Consider the following 21,454-nt stretch of genomic DNA (forward strand, 5'->3'; position numbering starts at 1 on the left):
TCACCAGTTGGGGGCTAACTGGTGTTCAAATGGAAAAGAAGCAAACTCAAGTCCTTTCCTTTGCCCTGCTTGTTCTTTTTTTGGTATGTTTTGCTGAGGGGTGGTGGTGGTGGTGGGGCTTGTTTGTTTGTTTACCAAAAATGTGCCCCAAGTGTCAAATGAAAAGCCCAGGGGAATTTTCTTCAGGAATAACTAGTTTACCTCAGAGGGAAATGGCTTTTAGGATTTTCCCATCTGATCTTCCTCTTGTTCCTTCTTTATTCTGACTCTCGACATACTACAGTTTCTAACTTCTCTGTGGCTGGAAAAATTCTAGGCTGACACTTTCAAGAAGAAAAACGGAAAGAAATCTTAGTGTCTGTGAATTGTTGCTAAATCTGCACATGTCCACTTGTAACCAAGAATATTAAACTCAGAGCCAAAGGACAGGAGGAGAAGAAAAATCCCTTCCTTGTTTGTTGTAGCCTTTGGCATGGATCCCAAAAGGCTTGGAGGAGCTTCGGTGAGCCCGAGGGTCTGAAGTCTCTGCTCTCCCAGAGGCATGAGCCAGGTTACCTGGGATAATTCACTTCTCTAGGCCTCAGTTTCCTTATAAGTAAAAAGAGAACACTGAAGGAGAAGATCCTTAAGGTTCCTCCCTGAACTAAGGTTTTGGGCAGGATGGAGCCTTCATTACTATGGAAACCTTGATTCTGGTACTCAACCCTATACAAGTTGTGGGAGAGGGACTGGAATGTATGCCTTGGTTTCTTCCTCTTGGAAACGAAAGAGATGGATTCGAAGGAATCGGAGTCCTGTACTTGATCTAATGTTCCTTCGAGTCTGTCAGGCTCCCTCCCAGATTCTAGCAGCTGGATTTATTTCATGGAAATTTTTCGAGAAACACTTGCTGGGGTTCATCGTCCCAGGACCCGTGCATGACATGAAATGGTGCATCCCCTTGGATCACTAGGTCATAAGAGACACAATTTGGCATACCGTCTCTTGGTCATTAGGCCTCATTATGAATGAGGGACCGCAAACAGGAAGAGCCAAGAGCCTCATATTGGGACTGCTAAGATGGTGACTCTCCTTTCACTCGGATCCTGTTTTTCCAAGTGTACCGCGAGGATAAAAGGGCTTGCTCCTATGTATGTATTTATGTCATGTAAAACAGAAACCAGTTTAAGAAAGAGGGAAGGTCCCAAATGATAATCAAGACAAAAGCCACAGGTGGGAAAGTAGAGAGAAAAACATCTGTCAGATAAAACTGAGTAGTCAGGAATTTGTGGAAATAATTAATGGATATCGTAGGAATCAGAGCCTAAGACGATGAAGATAAATAAAATGCTTTGTAGGAGACAAAATCCTCTGAGACTGTCTATAAAAAAAGGTATCATTAAAGGATGATTTTGCTCTAAAAGAAATGAAGAAAATCGTTATTCACAGCTACTTAAGATAATGAAACAAATGCTAAGGGATATGGGAATAAAGATGGAGAAGAGCAAAAAATGTTTTAAAATAATACCTATATTCCAAACTGTTTCTTGACTATTAACAGTTTAAAAGAACAGTTACTATCATGTGGAATTTTCTGCTAAATGTTATACTTCAATAAAAGTTTTATAAAGCAAATTCCTTATGAATGTAAAAGAAGCTAAGTTTTGTTTTTTAGCAGAACAGAAGAAGATAATTAAGGTGGAAATGTGCTCAGCTGGCTGTATGCTTGTTGCTACTAATAATGAATGTGAAGAGTTCTTCATAGGGTGCTGGGCTTCTGGGTTAACTGATCAACAAAGTCTGCCAAAGAGTTTGTCTTGGAAAGAATAATCTTCTGGCTTATTGTTATTGGGAGGAAGTAAGGATATAGAACCTTTGGGGTATGGCTCAGACCCGCAGATATTTTCTCTAATAAAATCCTTAAGTCACAGTTCTTGGGTTGAGTTAAAACACCTATTCAAAAGGCAAGTAGCCTTATTTTCACCCTGAATTGGCCATAAACCTTAACAAATGCCGTCTCCGGGCCTCAGTCTTTCCCACTATAAAAGAAGAATAGTGTTTATTCCCTGCCTCACTTAGATCTAGCTTTCATTCAGTCATTCAAATAGTCAGCACATCTATACTACACACTTGTTATGTATCAGGCACTGTGCTATTGCTGAGGACGCAGAAGTCAATCACATAGAACCCCTTCCGCTCGATGACTCACATTCTAATAGGGAAGGGGGGCTAGAGAACGCATTTACCGAGCGCCGCTGCACGTTGGACGCACTGGCTGCTGTATGTGAGAAAGATGTATGTAATATAGAAGATATGTCAACAAATAATATAATAGGTAAAGTGGTGCAATGAAAATACTCATAAAAGTGCTTTGGGACAGAGGAGGGGAAATGAGTCATTCTGCCTGGGGCCTGGGGAATTGGGGAAGGTTTACTGAGGAGATGAAATCTGCACAGGGCTTGACAAGGAGGCGGACTTGGTTGTGTAGAACAAGGGCTGGGATGGGGAGGGGTTTCTGGTGCAGGTACAACTGATTCAAAAGCACTGAGGGCTTCAAAGGGACTGGTTCGTTTTCCAAAAGGACAAGCGGCTCACTCTGCTGAACATTTGGGTGTTTGGGGGTGAAGTGGGGTGCTGAAGGCGGGAGTTGGTTGGAGAAGGATTGTGAAGGATTGTGACACTCTTCAGAAGGCACTCGAAGGAGCCTGGCCTGGAGGGGCCATTGGAATACAGGACAAGACACATCAGATTTGTGCCTCTGAAAGACCATTCTAGAACCAGTGAGGGGGGCTATTGGAATGGAGAGGGGCTGTTCAGGAGGCTTTAGCAGCAATCTTGGTGAGAGGTGATGACTCAGTTCTGGTAGAACTGAGATCCCAGAAGGATCTTTGAGATATTTGAGATCTTTCGTTTGTTCGTTTCCAGAGTTTTTAAAAAATCAAATAATAGAGGGGCGCCTGGGTGGCTCAGTCGTTAAGCGTCTGCCTTCGGCTCAGGTCATGATCCCAGGGTCCTGGGATCGAGCCCCGCATCGGGCTCTCTGCTCGGCGGGAAGCCTGCTTCTCCCTCTCCCCCTCCCTCTGCTTGTGTTCCCTCTCTCGCTGTGTTTCTCTCTGTCAAATAAATAAAATCTTTAAAATAAATAAATAAATAAAATAAAAAAATTAAAAATCAAATAATAGAAAAACTTTACATAAAAATATGTCAATCTTAACATAATAAAATAAAATTTAAAAAATATATGTCAGTCTTAGCTTCCACAGTGTTGTACACACACACACACACACACACAAATCAGAACATGAAATCTTTTTGCTAAACTTGTAGCCTATGACTGCAGTGATAGCCATGCCAACTCATTCGGGTCCCAGGACAGCGATGGCGCTGGGTGTCTGCATCTATGAACCAGGATACTCGCTGCTGCTGTCCCCACAGTGGTCTCCCTAATGTGGGGTTACAGTCACTATTGCTAATTCACAGAGACTCGTACAGGCCTACGTATCCGTTTTTATAAATAATTCTTTATCAATAGGCTCACAATTTAAGTATCGTAAAATATTTTTTTAAAGATTTTTTTTCTTGTATTCATTTGAGAGAGCATGCAGTGAGAGCACGAGCAGGAGGGAGGGTCAGAGGCAGAGGGAGAAGCAGACTTCCCGCCGAGCAGGGAGCCCGATGCGGGGCTCGGTCCCAGGACCCTAGGACCATGAGCCGAGCCGAAGGCAGACACTTAACCGACTGAGCCACCCAGGCGCCCCAGGATCATGAACTATTTCTGATAACGGTCAGTCATCAAGAACAAGAGACAGAGGAGCTACTCTGTTCTGGCATGCCCCTCGAGAGCCTGCTGACAATTCTCAGGGGTAATGGGGGCCAGTCCTGCTTCGGAAGGGCAGACCGTAGACCTTCCCAAGCTTGTCCTTGCTAGGTGCCCATCACATTCAGATCTCCATCTAGAACCAGACGGACAGCTTTTGGTGACTGACTGAATGTGACAAAAGAGAGGGAAGCAGGAATCCAAAAAGATTCTGCAGTTTCTCACGTGGCACTGGAGTGACTCCTTGCACAAGCTTCCTTGCAATTCCATGAGGAGAGGAGCAGGCCCTTTACCTTGGTGCTTGTTTTGTCAAAGTAACGCTCCCCTCCACACTGCACTCCACCACCTGGAGCCTCACCTGGCTGTGATTTCCAGGTCATGTTGTGGGCCAGCTGCAAAGGGCCTGTGGTCCCTTGTTCCCACCTGTGAAGGGAAAACGAGTGGCTGCTGGTGGGGAGAGAAGCTGGTGTAGACAAGGCTCGGGTCCCGGCCGGGTCCTGAAGCCTCTGGCGGCTTCACTGTGACTGGAGGGTGTGCTTCCCGCCTTCGCTGCAGCAAATATTCATATTTTTAATAGTTTTCTAAGGCCCGTGGAGGGAAGTGGCCTTCTTATGATGCATCAACTTCTCAAGTGTGCAACTGATACTTGAAAGAATTATTAGGAGACTTCTTTATTTTTAATTGCATCAACTTGTTTGGTACGTGACCCAATTAATTCATTCTTATTGTGAATGTTATTGGAAGACCTGGTACCCTCTTGACCTCTCCTTATAAGTATGACTGGTGCCCTCATTTGAAGCACCATTTTGATTACACACTTAAAAGGAACTACTAAAATGCCCTCTCATGGCAGCGTGGCTGAAATGGCCACTGCTTGCTTGGGCTCAAGGACAGTCATCTGAGAGTGGTTCTTGTGTCCTCCACAGCTCAGTGGCCAGGACCTCCCTTTTCGCCTACCCCCTTCCCCCCGGATTCTGCCCCTTACCCCCCGCCCCCGGGAGGGTTTTAGTCACACGGTCCTGCTTTAATAAGACTGGCTGTTCTCCCTGAGGCCCAAAGAGCTGTGTTTTAACAAACACAGATAAATCAATAAATGTGCCTTATCAGCATTGGGATCGCTGGCAGGTGCCTCAGAGCAAACAGGACTGTGATGCCCCCATCATCCCCCACCCCCCTCCCCCCCAGACATACTCGTATTGGTTTCTGCTCATCCTTAGATTACACTATCTGGCAAATCCGCATTCAAACAAAAACTGGTCCCGCCCACTCGCCCAAATGCAGGTGCAAGCCTGTATCTGGGGAGCAGTTTTAACCAAACTGTGGGAAATAAAGTTCTCCCTTCTGAGGTCTCTGTCCGGTGGTCTGAGCATTTTCATCCGCATGGATCTTCCGAAAAGTTTTTTCTACCATTTAATTATCGCCGCTTGGCATCCGGTTCCATAAAGCAACATCTGGTGTGCCTTAAAAAGATTCACGATCATTCACCGAGGTAAAGGACAAGCTGTCAACTCAGTAAATTGTCTTGTTCTTCAGAGTGAGACCTTTAAAGCCTCTTAGTGGCCCAGACAAGGGTCCCCTTCAGTCCTTTTTGGTATTCTCTCTGTCACCCGTCTCCTTATATTACTGTAGAAGTTATGTTTGTGCAACCCATTTAGAGTTCAGTGGGAAGAAATACAGATGAGAAAATCAGAGGGAATCCTGTGGATGATGATGAGAAAATAAAAACTTTTTAAGATGACAAGAGGGGGGGGATGTATTAATGTCCACACATCTCCCAGTCATGGCTGCGAATTATGTACAGATAACTGGCAGCACTCATCACTTTCCCTAATTGGATGAGACCTTCGGGGAAATTCTAGTTGTGCCCTCCTGCCTTGGGGAGTGTTATGTGGAGTAGCGTCTGCGTCCATTGAGTCTGCTATGACAAAATACCACAGACAGGCTAGCTTATAGTAACAGTAGAAATCTATTGTTCACGGTTCTGGAGGCCAGAAGTCTGAAATCAGGGTGCCAGCATGGTGGAGTAGGGCCTCCTCCAGGTCCCAGACTGCCTACTGCTCGCTGTGTCTTCACATGGCAAAAGGGGCAAGAGAGTTCTCTGGGGGCCTCCTTTGTAAGAGGCTCACCCCCATTCATGAGGCTCACCCTCACGACCCAGTCATCTCCCAGGGTGTGACCTCCTAATACCCTCATCTTGGGCATTAGGGTCTCAACATATGAATTTGGGGGGCGGGGACACAAACATAGCAAGTAGGATGCAGTTGTCATCACCGAGTCTGTAACATTAGGTTCCTCATTAAGGATTCGGCACAACCCAAAACATAGGGCAAAACTTTTCTTCATAAAGGGCAGTGGAAGTGTATTTTCTTCAAAGGATCGAACTATTTGTTTTCCCATCAGAATCTGAGATTTAGGGGCGCCTGGGTGGCTCGGTCGTTAAGCGTCTGCCTTCAGCTCGGGTCATGATCCCAGGGTTCTGGGATCGAGCCCTGCATCGGGCTCCCTGCTCCGAGGGAAGCCTGCTTCTCCCTCTCCCACTCCCCCTGCTTGTGTTCCCTCTCTCGCTGTCTCTGTCAAATGAATAAAATCTTTAAAAAAAAAAAAAAAGAATCCGAGATCTGGCACTCTCTATATACCGTCTTGTGGCAAGAGTGTGCATGTCTGGAGTTTTAATATGCCACTCAACCATTCACTCACTTAGCAAATACTGAGTACCGACTGTATACTGCGCACAGTGCTAAAGCATGCTACCAACCTACTGGAGGGTTTGGTTGGCTGACCTTTAGTGACAGAGAGAGAAAACACTGGAGACTTGGCTAGAACTGGAATCCATTTGCCACCACAACTTTCAAGAATAGCCTTCTTAGAAACAGGAAATGAACACAAAGACCAGAGGTTACTGGGACTTACAGGCAGTTACCAGCCACATTCTTCAGAAGGAAGCCTCTGCTAAAGTTCTGAAGAATATTGACTAAAATGAAATTTGTTCATGATGCCTTGTTTACCCCTCATGATGCTTTGCTCTTTTGGCCCAGACACAGACAAGATAGTACTAGAGGCAGGAAATGGATTGCCATCCTGGAAATTCAATGACCAGCTTTTCCCATGTGACGTGTGTGGGAAAGTGTTTGGCCGACAGCAGACGTTGTCCCGACATCTCTCGCTGCACACAGGTGAGTCAGGAACTCACTCGGATGCCCTTGACACTCTGGATCACCAGCTTCTCTCTTCTCAAGAAGCTGAGTTTCTCTGAGAGAATTATAACAGGAAGTGGCGGAAATGTTTCTGTCCTGACCTTTCAAGCCACTGTACCTGGCGCATTCAAAGGCGGCCCTGGAAACGGTTTATATTGAAAGTAGGATTGGTGAGAAAAGAGAGGCATGTAGGTGTATCCGGGTAAATTCCGGCACTCTAAGCACCATACTGCTCTCATCTTGAGGGTGCGGGGGATGGGGCTGCCCCCCCCCACCCCGTCTCATTGGTTTCATCTTAGCGTGGTAAATGGGAGCAGCTGAGGGACAGAGCAGCTGATGGGGAAACAGTTGCTATCTTTACCTTCATGTAATAGTAGAGAAATGTGCTTGATTCTACGTGTTGCGAAAGGGAAGGCAACCAAATTAAGGAAGGATAAAGGCGGAATAAATAGTAACTTAATTAATGCAACGAAAATCAGTTCCTTCTCCCCCAGAAGAACGAACTGTACTTTATCTGCACCGCGGGGCTCCTCCCCTAGCCCCACGAAGCCCCGGGCCGCCAGCACTTCAAATGTGGGGGACTATCCGTAGTAATAATGCTGATGCCTTACATTTTGTTGGGGAAAAACTTCATTCCTCATTCTCTGCTGTGAAGTAGATAAGACTGGGTATTCTTTAAAGCCAAGCCCAGTAATACAAAGTAAGAATCAGGGATAGAAAATGAAGTTGCTCTTTGCTTTTTCTGCCCCCGTCGGCCACCTTTATCTGCACAATGAAAGCAAAGCCTGCTCCTTTTACTATAATTTGCTTGATGAATCGAATGAATTCAGAATGCCACTCTGCAGAGAGTCCTGAAACGTTGTCAGTTTTACGAGAGGGTTTTCATTAAGAAATAAATTGGAATTTTTAATTTTATTTACGTAAAATGAAAATTGCCCATTAAATCATTTCACACGAGTCATTTTTTGCCCCCTTTAATTTCATTAGTTTTTGATTTCTTGGCTGCTGTAGGCCTGGGGCTTAGGGAAAATGATGGGGCTTCTCTTACACCAGTCCTAGGAAGGCTGTGTTCCCCTGCCCTTTCTCCAGCCAAGCGCCCACTCTCGGCTGACACGTGGGGAGTATGTGCGCACACGCACGCTCACACATACACGATATTCTTTTAGCCCTTGTGGGGCTCCCCTTAGCAGGAAGAGGGACCTGTGGGTGTCTAGGAAAAAGCAGATGGTCCAGTTGTCCTGGGACTTGCTGTAATCTTTGAAAGTGCTGATAAATACAGCAGTGACCTGCTGGATAGAGACTGTTAGATACTTATAATTCCTAGGGGTTCCCTTGGTCCCCATTTGAAATGAGATTTGAACCCTCCTTTTCCTGCAGAGCTCTAAGCGGCTGCTTGCAAGGTGTTGGGTGTTCATTTTTAAGAGCAGTTTGGGTTGTTTCCCTTTGCTTCCCCCGCAGAGGAAAGAAAATACAAATGCCACTTGTGCCCATACGCGGCCAAGTGTCGTGCGAACCTGAACCAGCACCTGACCGTCCACTCGGTGAAGCTGGTGAGCACGGACACGGAGGACATCGTCAGCGCCGTCACCTCTGAAGGCAGTGATGGGAAGAAGCACCCTTATTATTACAGGTGAGCGGTGAATGGAACCGTGCCCAACTTTCTCGAACACTCCCCGCCCGTGTGCTAGGGCCTACGTGATGAGATGTCTCTCCTCAGTCACAGTGCAAACCTTCGTTGTAATATTTGCTCTGCTTAGACTGAACCCGGAAGCTGCGCTGACTCCTCTCTTGGCCTGGGTGGCCCTAGTAGAATTAATTGAAAGGGAAATGGTCTCGGAGGTGGCTCTCTGGGGTGGAGCTCCAGAGAGCGGCAGGGCTCCGGGGGTTATTAGCTTTTAGGTTTGTGCAGCTGGGAAGTTTCCATCTTTGTAACAGAGCACCTTGCTGCTACCTGAGAACTGTCCTACGGAGAAAAAGAGTAGGAAAAATAAATCTGAAAACTCTGGGGAAATCGCCCTGAAAGCGTTGCATATTTTCCCGTGGTCGTGTTGTCTTCGGTACCTGGAATTTTATGTGTCCCTTCCACATTCGACCATGAATCAGTATTTGGTTTGGTTGCTATAAAATCCCAAGGGTCAGCATCTTGCCCAAGAGGCAGGCTGTACAGATTGGGGGAAACCTGCTTTTGTGTGGAATGTCTCCATGGATGGGTGGCTTCTATTGGGAACTGTCACAGACGGGACTTGCTCCTGCTTGCACTGCCGTCCGAGGACCTGCATGTGCCTTCATCGGTACACCGAAGGTTCCCAGAGCCAGAGAGAGGCTCACTGGGTATGCTGGGTGCCCCGAATTTACCAGTGTATCAGCACCGCTAATATCCTGGCAAAGCTGCACCGCATCTCTTTGCCCAAGGGAATCCGTAAGGTGATGTGTGGCATCTGGAATCTGTAATTTTTAATTAACTTTATGATTATGATTATAGCGTGTATGGGATTGTTATGTTATGCCGGCACTTAATCCGTTTGGCACAGTGACTACTGCAGAGGCCTCCCAGAAAGCCGAAGAATTTTCTAATGCAAAACGTTTAGGCGGGACGAAAAACATGTGTAAGAGTCCAGCTTTCTGAGTGGACCACAAAGTATCACTCTTCTCTCTCCCCCTTTTTTGTTTTGTCGTCCCCTCATATAGCTGTCATGTGTGTGGATTTGAGACCGAGCTCAATGTCCAGTTTGTCAGCCACATGTCACTCCACGTGGACAAGGAGCAGTGGATGTTTTCCATCTGCTGCACCGCCTGTGACTTTGTCACCATGGAGGAAGCAGAGATAAAGGCTCACATTGGCACCAAGCACACAGGTGACCATCACTGTCGGTCCTTCTCTCCTCCATCCCCCAACCACCCCAGAGTGCTTGCCCACCTGGCAGATGCATCACCGTCACCAGGCGACGCGGACCTCTCCTTCCTCCGAAGGAAGGACTCTCCCAGGGTAGCAGAGCCCCGTTGCGCAGGGTTCGCCTTTCATTTAAGGCGCTTGCCGTTCTGGTTCACGTCTTCCTTTTCATGATGTTAACATTGTGACTTCACCATGCAATTATCCTCTCACAACTGAGGGTTACAAATGACACCAAGGTGGAGTCATTAAGTGAGAGTGAGGAGGAGCCCCTCCACTCCCCTCCCCACCCCCCACCCCACCCCCCCCAGCATTTTGTGGTGCTTACAAATTACAAGCTGATGTTGCTAACTGCCAGCCCTGGGTGTTGACTCAGCCACTGGCGTCACTGGTACTTGAAGGATTTGGGTAAGGGGAATTTCCCAGACAGTTGTGCTGACCACATGCTCGGCCAAGAAGGAGCTCTCTGTGCTTTAACCGGCCGCCTTGGTTCCGTGGTGCCAACAGCAATAAAAGCTTGCTTTTGTCGTAAGTTGAGCAGCTATGACTTGGAGGTCTGCAGAGAGCCCTTATGGTGGGTGAGAAGGTGCCATTTTTACAGTTGGTTGTCTGGCTCTCACATTAGCACCGTGGGCAGCAGGTGAGCTGGGAAACCCATGTCAAAGACAAACTAAATTCAACATTTCTGGAGTGGCTAATGAAGGGAAAGGCCAGCCTGTCTTCCATTTCCACTGGCTTTTCAGATATTCTTTTTTTTCCCTCTTTTCTGTGACTCTCCTATTCTTCTAACCCTCTCCGCCCCAAGTGTGTCTAAGCCCAGTCAAGAACCTTCTCCCCAGGCCACAGCCCCTCTACCACCACCCCACCTCAAGGAAACCATAGAAACCATAATAGCTGGAAAGCAGTTGGATGTAGAATCGCTTCATTATCATCGATAGAAACTTCACATTCACAAGTACCCAATGCAAACACACTCACTGCCACTGGGAACACAGAGATCTTGTTCCCTCTGAGGTGGAGGGGCTCCTTGTCTACCTGGGAAGAATATTCTCATTTGTTATCACAGAGAGCCAGAGTGAAATGCATTAAGGAAGTTGCTTTTTTAGTACAGTAGAAGCCTTTAACACTGCTGCTATTAGGGAATAAGGTTATAAACTTTTTATAGGCTTTTTTTAGCCAGGGAAACTAACAGAGTTTGGTGGTTTTTTGTTTTGTTTTGTTTTGTTTTGTTTTTTGTAAGGGCCAGATAGTGAATATTTTAGGCTTTCAGGCCATACAGTTTCTGTCACTACATTTATTGGAATGAGCTGAAATTTGAAAGTAGAGTGGACAGTACACAAAAAAGTGGGCCTGGCAGTGTTCCAATAAAACTTTATTTACAAAAACAGGAGGCTAGATTTGGCCAAAGGACCCCTTTTAGAAGCTAATGGTCTTCACAGCGAGGATTTCTTGCATGCGGTTGCTGTTCTGAAGTGTTTGAATTTGACCCAAGATATGTCCATCTAAATCTGTTAATTAATAAGCTGTGTAGTTATAAAGTTATGATATAAAGCAGTATATATGCTATGTGATACATATTATACTGTATACCCCCGAGAATAGGAAGCTTATCTAAGTTGCCATTGTCTCTTGAGCACCTGGGCCAGTGCCTGCACCGTGTAAGTGCGGAGTAAACGTTCATCCAGTAAATGAGTATATGTGTGCAAGCACACTTACACACATCTGTGTGTGTTAAGCAAGAAAATTATTCCAACATGGCCCTTACTGAACCCTGAGAGTCTACCGACTTATGCGTATAATCTATGTGGAAGAAGTTACTGGGGATGGAGGGAAACACACTTTGGATTCTAGACCCTAGTTCTAGACCCCATGTTACCATAAATAGCACTGCAAATGTAGAAACTCATTTAACTTCCCTGGACCTTCATCCATTCCCTGACTTTTTGAATGTGCAGGAGATGCCCAACAGGCATAAAGTTCTCTAATTCTGTGGACCTTGTTCTCTGATATGATTTACCTGTCATAAGAATGGGCACCTTTTATTTCAGTCCCCTAGGAAATCTGCAGTGCTTTCTTGTTACAGACATGAAGTTGTGATCTACAGGATGAGCTCTGTCTCCCACAGAATCCATGTGCTTTCCATACTTCCTTCCTGGCTACTCTTACCCAGGGCACACTGGTGAGCAGGGTGCTGAGTGGGTATCTGAGGAACTGCCCTCTGTTTAGGTAGTTTCTTCCCAGTGACCCCTCCTTACCCTCTTGCTCCCACTCCCTTGCTCTTTGTGTCTGCAGAGAACAAGGGAAAGATACTCCTTCTGGTGCTCCCAGTGTCCTTGATGCAAATTTGGCTGCAATGTTTAAATGCTGCCGTAACAGCATTGAGGAACCTGAATAGCTATTTGGGAAATACAACCATCAATACTTTACCTCACACCGACACCAAAATAAATATCAGATGACTTACATAATCCCCGTTAACAAATCAGCCCTAGAAAAGCTTGAAGAAAATAGAATGTTTATCAGACTTCCAGAGTGAGGAGGATTTGTGAAAGCTTAAGTGATTCAAGAAATGGCAAAAGAAAAGAATCAAGAGATTTGCTGCATAAGAATATCTTCTTCTCTTCGCAAAAGAAAAGGAAAAGAGAAGGAAAACAAAACCAAAAAACCAGTCTGAAGAGTGTGTTTGTAAAAATGACAAAGTCTGATACATTTACTGCATAGAAAATTTGTATAAACTGGTAAGAAACCCTTCAGGTCTCTAAGTGAAGAATTTACAAAGGACATAAACAGTTAATACACAAAAAAGAAATAAAAGCTAACCACTCGACAAAAGGAAAAATATTTGACCTCACTAGCCATCAAATTAAAACTCAAGAGTGGCTTACATTTCACCGATTGCATTAGGAATGTGTTTTACAGCATTACCCATGGTCATTGGATGCTGCTGATACTTTTATGGCCATGACCCTACAGAGTGGGAGAACTTTTGAAAACTACTTAGGTAGTATAGACCAAGAGGCTTGAAAATGCCTGTAACTCAGTAATCCTTCTGGGAGAATCTCCATAGGGAAAAAAATCAACAATGGAATATTAATTTTCTTTTTTTTTAAGAGTTACATATGATTTGTAACTTTCTTTTCTTAAGATTCATTTATTTATTTTAGAGAGCGTGAGCATGCGAGTGAACAGGGGGAGGGGCAGAAGGAGAGAATCTCAAGCAGACTCCCCACTGAGTGCAGAGCCGGACATGGGGCTCGATCTCACAACACTGAGATCATGACCTGATCCGAAACCAAGAGTCAAATGCTTAACTGACTGAACCACCCAGGTGCCCCTAACACTATCATTTAAAACCATTAATTAATAATTATTTTCATAAATTTTGAGAGCCAACTATGTGCCAGCATGGGAAAATACAGTGTTAATGATTGTTATTATTATTTATAAATATTGTATGTTATATATATATATATTTTTTAAAGATTTTATTTATTTGATAGAGAGAGACACAGTGAGAGAGAGAACACACACAGGGGGAGTGGGAGAGGGAGAAGCAGCTTCCCGCCGAGCAGGGAGCCCAATGCGGGGCTCGATCCCAGGACCCTGGGATCATGACCTGAGCTGAAGGCAGGTGCTTAACGACTGAGCCACGCAGGTGCCCCTATATGTTATATTTTATAATAATAATAATAATAATAATAATAATAATAATAATAATAATACATTCTTCTATAATGCATGCAATGAGCCAGGCATTGTTCTTGGTGCTTTATGTATAAAAACCTGTTTGATCCCCACAACAAACATATGAGGCTGCTGATATTAACCCCATTTTTAAGATGAGATCATTGAAGCACTAAATTAAATCCTTTCTCTTAAGTTATTCAGCCATTAAATGATACAGGTGGCATTCCAACTCAGGTATTCTGGGGGTGCCTGGGTGGCTCAGTCGGTTAAGCTGCTGCCTTCGGCTCAGGTCATGATCCCAGGGTCCTGGGATCAAGCCCCACGTCGGGCACCCTGCTCAGTGGGGAGTCTGCTTTTCCCTCTCTCTGCCCCTCCCCCCCAGCTTGTGCTCTCTCACTCACTGTCTCTCTCTCTCTCTCAAATAAATAAATAAAATCTTTTAAAAAATATCAGGGTGCCTGGGTGGCTCAGTCATTAAGCGTCTGCCTCTGGCTCAGGTCATGATCCCAGCGTCCTGGGATCGAGCCCCGCATCGGGCTCCCTGCTCGGCGGGAAGCCTGCTTCTCCCTCTCCCACTCCCCCTGCTTGTGTTCCTGCTCTCGCTATCTCTCTCTCTGTCAAATAAATAAATAAAATCTTTAAAAAAAAAAAATCAAACTCAGGCATTCCGGATCTGAAGTCCTTATTCTTAACTACTATGCAATTAGCGGCAACAATTTTAAAATAGATATGCTTACTTCTAAAAAAATTAAAAGTACATCAAAAATGTAATGGTGTTTATATTGAGGCAGCAAGACAACTGATAATTTTTATGGTCTCAATTTATCATTTTGTGTCATGTTAGATTATGAACTATTTAGGTTTTTTTCAAGTTCTCTTTAGCTGGCTGTCCTAATGTATGAGGTTGCATTACCTGTGCGGTAATGTCCTTCACCAAGAATCTTTGTGCTGCTGAAAATGAATGACCCCTTGGATCAGTGAGCCATGGACTGAGTTGACAAGGGCACCCTGGCTCACTCCCTACAGAGCCAAGGGAGATGAGGACTGAGAGCAGAGGAAGCGGTGTGGGGTAGGGATCACAGCTTGAGTGGACTGGGCTATTTCCCCACACTGACTCACAGAGCAGCTGCCTTGGCACCTGTATGTTTATACATTTATTAATTTAGACAGCTCTCTCCAGTGTCTTAAGCCTCAGGGTACTTGCCGCTATTGTTAAAGACGGTAATTAAAATTATAGGTTTTAACTCTAAAAACTAATTTAAAATAATCACTTGCTGGGGCACCTGGGTGGCTCAGTCGTTAAGCGTCTGCCTTCGGCTCACGTCATGATCTCAGGGTCCTGGGATCGAGCCCCGCATCGGGCTCCCTGCTCTGCGGGAGGCCTGCTTCTCCCTCTCCCACTCCTCCTACTTGTGTTCCCTCTCTCGCTATCTCTCTGTCAAATAAATAAATAAAATCTTTAAAAAAATAAAATTAAAAAAAATAAAATAATCACTTGCAAGATTCTATGGATAAGACCCACCTTAGAGGATGGATTTGGTGAAGCAATAGACTCAGGGCCCCTACTGAACATACTCTGTTTGTCTACAAAATGTGACTAACCTGGTTAAATATTTAGATAAGAGACTGGCAATGATGGTGCCAGCTTTCACCAGCTTCCTTGTACCAAAGGGGGTCTATACTTTAAAGGCATATTCCCTCCCTCCTTGTGGGTCAGTGAGTGAGGTCACATAGTGTCTTTCCAGGAACCAAGTTCCATCCTACTGGGAACAAGATTTTTAAAATTGTAAACTGAAGTAAGCGCTGTCTTCCCTGGACATAAGTGCAGGTTTGCCGGGAACAAGACTTGGAAACATTGCAAGAGGGTAAATATTTCTTCCTTCCTCTTTTAAAAAAAAAATTTTAAATTGGACAAGTAATTTATGGTCACTTTAAAAAATTCTGAAAACCAAATAAAAGAAAACAAACATACCGCTGATAATTTCACCCACTAGCTGTCACCACCATTACAGCTTTGTTTACTTCTGGACTTTTTTATGCCTGTATATAATATATGATTTGTTTTTTTTAAATCTCCTGATAAAGTTCATTTCTAGAGTTCACAGTCACTAGATTACTTAACTGACTGATTTGAAGGGAACTGACGCACAGTCTCCCTGTATTTCCTACCCTAACCTAAAATGATGGGCCTGCTTCAATCTCGTTTGGGGAGAAATGACATCTTAACAGTATCAAGTCTCCCAAACCATGAACAGCATAGAACCTTCCAGTTATTTGGGGTGTGTAATGTACATTGTTAATTTATTACAGTACATGTTCAAGTGATATTGTACCTTTTCATGTGCAGTGTAAGATCCTCACAATAGCATACTTCCCTGTCTCCTCTCCCAGCCTTTATGCTATCACTGTCATATTTTACTTATTTATGTTATAAACCCTCTATGACATTATTCTTTTTTAACAAAATCACTTTGATTCTCTTTTAGAGAGATTTAAATAAGAAAACTCAGGTATTTGGCCATGGAGTTGCCATTTCCTGTGCTCTTCATTCTTTTGTGTAGATCCATTTTTACTTTTGGTGTCATTTTCCTTCTGCCTCAAGAATTTCTTTCTATTTTTTTCTTAATATTTTTATTTATGTATTTGACAGAGAGAGACACAGCAAGAGAGGGACAAGCAGGGGGAGTGGGAGAGGGAGAAGTAGGCTTCCTGCGGAGCAGGGAACCCGATGCTGGGCTTGATCCCAGGACCCTGGGATCATGATCTGAGCCGAAGGCAGACTCCCAATGACTGACCCACCCAGGGGCCCTCAAGAATTTCTTTTAACATTTTTTGTAATTCTCGTCTGCTGGCGATGAATTCTTTCCCCCTTTTGGGTGGGGAGGGAAGCTTCATTTTTGAAATCCATTTTCACAGAGTATGAGATCTCAGATTGACAGCTGTTCCCTTCAGCACTTTAAAGATGGCACTCCACTACTTCTCGCTCGCATTGTTTCCCGTGAGAAATCTGCTGTCATCCTTATTTTTGTTCCTCTACACAGAATGTATCCTTTTTCCTTAGGCTGCCTTTAGGGATTTTTTTTTTTTCTTTATCACTGGTTTTGATATCTCTTGGTATAGATTTCTTCATCTTTCTCATGCATGCGGTTCATTTTGCTTCTTGGATCTGTGGGTTTATGGTTTTCCCCAATTTGAAAAAGTTTTGGCCTTCTCAGATTTTTCTGCCCTTCCCACCCCATCAGGGACTCCAGTTAAATTTATATTAAGCTACCTGAAGGCATCCCACAATCCACTGATGCTCTTTTCATTTTTATGATTCTTTTTTCCCTCTGTTTCATTGCAGATAATTTCTATTACTATTACCTTCAAGGTTCACTAATCTTCTGCCATGTCTAAATTGCTGGTAATCCCATCCGGTATATTTTTCATCTCAGACGTTGTAATTTTCATCTCTAGAAATTTGATTTGGATCTTTTTTGTATCTTTCATATCTCTATTTAACTTTTTCAATATATAGACTATAGTTATAATAACATTATGTCCTTCTCTGCAAATTCTAACAACTGTGTCAGTTCTGGGTCAGTTTTGACTGGTTAATTATTCTCCCCATTTTAGGTTGTGTTTTCTTGTTTCTTGGCATGCCTGCTAATCTTTGTTTGGATATCAGACATTGTGATTAGCCTTCCTGGGTGCTGGATATTTTATATTCCCATAAAAATTCTTGACCTTTGTTTTAGGATGCAGTTAATTACTTGGAAAATTTGACTCCTTTGAGTCTTGCTTTTGTGACTTGTCAGGCAGGTCTGAAGCAGTGGTCCAACTAGGGCCAATCATTACCCACTCCTAAGAGATCATCTTCAGTTTCCTACCCAATGCCCTGGGAATTGTGAGTGTTTCTAATCTGGCTAGTGGAAACAGCAGTGTTTTCTGAGCCTTTCACATGGCCTTTTTTCCCTCCAGTCTTGGGGGGTTTCTCACACATGTGCTCTGATCCCTACTCTGCTGAATGAATACTCGTGGGGGACCCCCTGCAGGTCTTTGAGTTTTTCCTCTGTACTGTTCGCCCCCATCTGGCACCCTGCCCCACCAAGTCCAGCAATGTTGATCTCCCCAGACCCTTAGCGCTCTCTCCTCAATTCAGTGAGTCTGATGGGCAGGTCCCCACCCCTGCACTGCAGGCTGAGAAGTAAACTCTCTAAAGGCAGGAAGTGGGCCACCTCTCTTCTTTCTTGTCTCCCAGGGATCACTCTTCAGAGCCTGATGTCCAATGTTGTAAAAACTATTTTGGGGGAAAAAAAAAACAACAACAACAACTATTGTTTGATATATTTTGTCTGGTTTTGTTTTAGTTCTTTCAGCAGCAATGGTAAATCCAGTCTCTTGACACTTCATCTTGAGTGGAAGCATTAGTCTCCTGACACTGAATTTTAATGGCCTCCCAATTGGTTTACTCCTGGGTTTGAGGGAGAATCCAGTCCATGAAGAGCATGGTTCCCAGAGTCGGACCAACTGAAATCTCTGCTCCACCACTTCCTAGTGTGTGACTTAGGCCAAGTTACCCTGACTGTGCCTCCCTCCCCTCATCTGTGAAACAGGAGTGCTAACAGTTGTGTCTCACTGGATTTTTGAGAAGATAAAATGAGATACTGTGTTCAAAGCATGACAGAGTTCCCAAGTCCCACAAGTGTCATCATTGTAGATGATGGGGACCTGGGGTCCCAGTAGGTACCCTGGGAGAGCTGGGAACCTCACCCTGTCTTCCCTGAATGATGATGTAGCCACGAGACCCCCCACCACCCCCACCCCTACTTGCTGTTATTCGAGGGTTATCATCTCCTAAATAACAGACCGGGTTTTGGGGGGGGTTTGTTTGTTTGTTTTTTTGTTTTTTCAGGAGAAGACAGGAAGACCCCCAGTGAATCAAACAGCCCCTCTTCCTCCTCCCTCTCAGCTCTGAGTGATTCGGCCAACAGCAAAGACGATTCAGACAGCTCTCAGAAAAACAAGAGTGGGAATAACCTGCTGGTCATCTCTGTCGTGCCTGGGAGTCAGCCCTCAGTGAACAGTGAGGAAAAGCCAGAGAAAGGTGAGGGAGGAGTGGGTTGGCCTGCTTAAAAATAAGCCCTCAAGGGGAGTGATGTTGGAAAACAGACAGTAGGCCTGGGAACAGTATAACGCTATCATCGCCTCAAATTTGTATTTCTTTTGGCTTGATTTGCACCCAAATATGGGGTGGATGGATGGGCAGTGTGACGCTGATTCTGGAACTGTACACTTAACTCCTTCTGCCACACAGATGCAGGAAACGGTGCCTGCAAGGGCATAGCTGGGGAAGAGGAGAAACGGGGTGATGTCTGTCCCCCTCCTGCCCTCCTGTCCCTCTGCCCCGTGCACCCGTACACCCAGCTCCCGTCCTTTCAGGGTTCGAATGCGTTTTTTGCAACTTCGTCTGCAAGACGAAGAACATGTTCGAGCGCCATCTGCAGATACACCTCATCACCCGGATGTTTGAGTGTGACGTGTGCCACAAGTTCATGAAGACACCTGAACAGCTGCTGGAGCATAAGAAATGCCACACTGTCCCCACCGGTGGGCTCAAGTAAGGAAAGCAAGTACAGAACCTTTTACTGTGTTGTTATTAAACACCCCTCCCCGTCCCTCCCCCTCCCCCCTCCCCTGACGGTTCTGGGGTCACGGAGAGGGAGAGCTTGGCATGGGGCTAGTCAGTCAGGCATCTCTGCTACCTTGAGCCGGGTATGAATCAGACCTGTTCCCCGGGGGGTCAGCAGACGCAGCAGGAGAATCCATTGCACAAATTCCCCAGGAGTCCTGGCAAGCAAGAAGACGTGTTGGAGCCGCTCGGCATGCAGGGGGTAGACTCAGCCTACACTGCTTGAGTTTGGTTCGGACTGGATTTTATGGACTTGGGGCTTATGTCCCCGAGCGTAATTCATTACACTCTCACAGCCCTTCGCTATCTGTGACTTATTTTTTTTAGATGATTTGCCATGTATCTTTTAAACCAGCATCACAACAAGCCCACCCGCACCCCACCCCCAAATATTGGATCCTTGCCTTTTCGAACAGGCAGGAGGCAGTGTGTTTTTCAGGTAGAGATCACGTGCCTCACGTCTTCTGCAAACATGCCTTATTCCTTCCCAGGAACTGCGATTGGGATCTCCCTGGCTAGCCTTCATGAGATCTGACATTTCCAGTCACACGTTACTCACAGATCCCCAAAGACCTAGACAACAAGCATCATCATTAACTACTATTTGCAAGAAGCCCTCTGGTCTGAAGTGAGACCCGTCAGTTACTACCGAATGCACGGTGTGTCTGGCTTGATAATAGGCGCTGAAGGGCAAACGAGGAATAAAACGTAATTTCTACCCTCAGGAAATGTATGTCCTAGCACTACCAGAATTTAATCTTTCCGGTGATTCTGAAATCAGCCCCTGTTCACAAGGCACTTAGGACCTAGTAGAGAAAGAAGCATATGTCGTTGAATACAGAAAGACACACAAGTTTCAAGGCATAATTATTCATGTTTAGCTGAAATAATCATGTCATTAAAAGAATGAAAATTTATATTTTACTTAACACAGGGGGAAAAAAAACCCTCTTGTTTTTAAACATTTTTATCTTTGAAACTCACAAATTGCCAGAGAGGTTGGCATGACTCTCCTGAATGGGCGAGGGATGGAGAGACCCAAAGGGACCCTGGGGGTCAAGTGTTGGGGGTAGTCCAGGGTTGACCCCTCTGCAGGCTCCTGCCTGGTCAGAGGCACCCTCCTCAAAAACTCTCCCAAACAGAGGAGTCAGGGAGCAGCACACCTACTGTCAAATTCCATTTTGTTTCACTCTTGGGGCACTTAAGTGGGAGGGGGAGGGGATGCCTGTAGGGATGGGGGAGGGGAGATTATAATTCAAGACAACCAGTAAATGGGAAATGCCCAGCAAGAGCTTATTTGGGAATTGGATTTGGTTTGTTCCCACTGTCCCTTTCTAAATACTTGTATACTCTTATTTTTAAAAAAAGAGAAAAAGCCATGTATTTCTGTGGTTGGACTAGTGCTCGTCGCCTTTCCCAGTAGCCCAGTCACACCCGTTAACTCTGCGGCCCCTGCTGGTTGTGGCTTTGTCAGTTAGCCTTGCCTTGGGGACCTACGGAGTCCCAAGCCTCCGACCCACTGGGGAGAATGCACAGTGAATGCTGATGCTTTTTGCCTGTCCAGACACTTCCCGTGTGGTGCTAACGGTCCCCTGTGTAATAGTTTATGTTCTAGGATGACCAAGTAGAAGAATACTTTGAAAAAATTGATAATGCCTTCTGGCTATACAGTGAGTCTTTGTTTTGTTTTGTTTTGTTTTCCCTTTGCCATATCAGAGAATTGATTTGCCTGAGAGAGTGTCTTTACGATAAATAACGGGAGCACGGAAAACCCTTAGCACTTTGCCTGAGCAGCGAAAGAAAGATTGAGCTGTGGGTCACAGAAATGTTCTTAAAATGAAACAGACTGCCGATGTCTAAATTGCTTTTCTGTGATGGAACTGCTTGTACTCTATATCCTGTTCATAATGCAGATCAAATAAGATTATACTATTATTTTTCTTTTGCCGTAGCTCAGGACAGTGGTGAGTTTCAGACTCCTCTAGGTAAGGCCCAGCTTGGCGTAGGGGTTGTGTGTGCACCTGACCTGGGAATGGGCTTTATATTTCTCTCGTGTGCACTCTTCTGTGAGCTGAGGTTCAAAGGCTAACGGCGAGCTTGGCGCTGAGGAGCAGTGCACGGTGCACTTGGTTGTATTGGGCTCTGCTGAACACCTCTCCAAACCCTCAGAGGACAATTCACTCCAGGGCCCTGCCCTGCAGGTGCCAAGTGAGAGC

The 21,454-nt window shown here is 45.1% G+C and overlaps 1 protein-coding gene across 1 annotated transcript in view; it reads left to right on the forward strand.

The window, feature by feature from the left end:
- Positions 1-19,170, forward strand: part of ZNF827 (zinc finger protein 827) — a 128,719-nt gene extending 109,549 nt beyond the window's left edge. The window contains exons 9-13 of the mRNA XM_044913079.1: positions 6,832-6,969; positions 8,449-8,620; positions 9,679-9,845; positions 18,462-18,653; positions 18,989-19,170. Coding sequence (XP_044769014.1) covers positions 6,832-6,969; positions 8,449-8,620; positions 9,679-9,845; positions 18,462-18,653; positions 18,989-19,170 — 851 coding nt within the window. The remainder of the gene's footprint in view (positions 1-6,831; positions 6,970-8,448; positions 8,621-9,678; positions 9,846-18,461; positions 18,654-18,988) is intronic.
- Positions 19,171-21,454: the final 2,284 nt, after the last annotated feature.

This window comes from Neomonachus schauinslandi, chromosome 2, assembly GCF_002201575.2.
Source record: "Neomonachus schauinslandi chromosome 2, ASM220157v2, whole genome shotgun sequence".
NCBI lineage: Eukaryota > Metazoa > Chordata > Mammalia > Carnivora > Phocidae > Neomonachus > Neomonachus schauinslandi.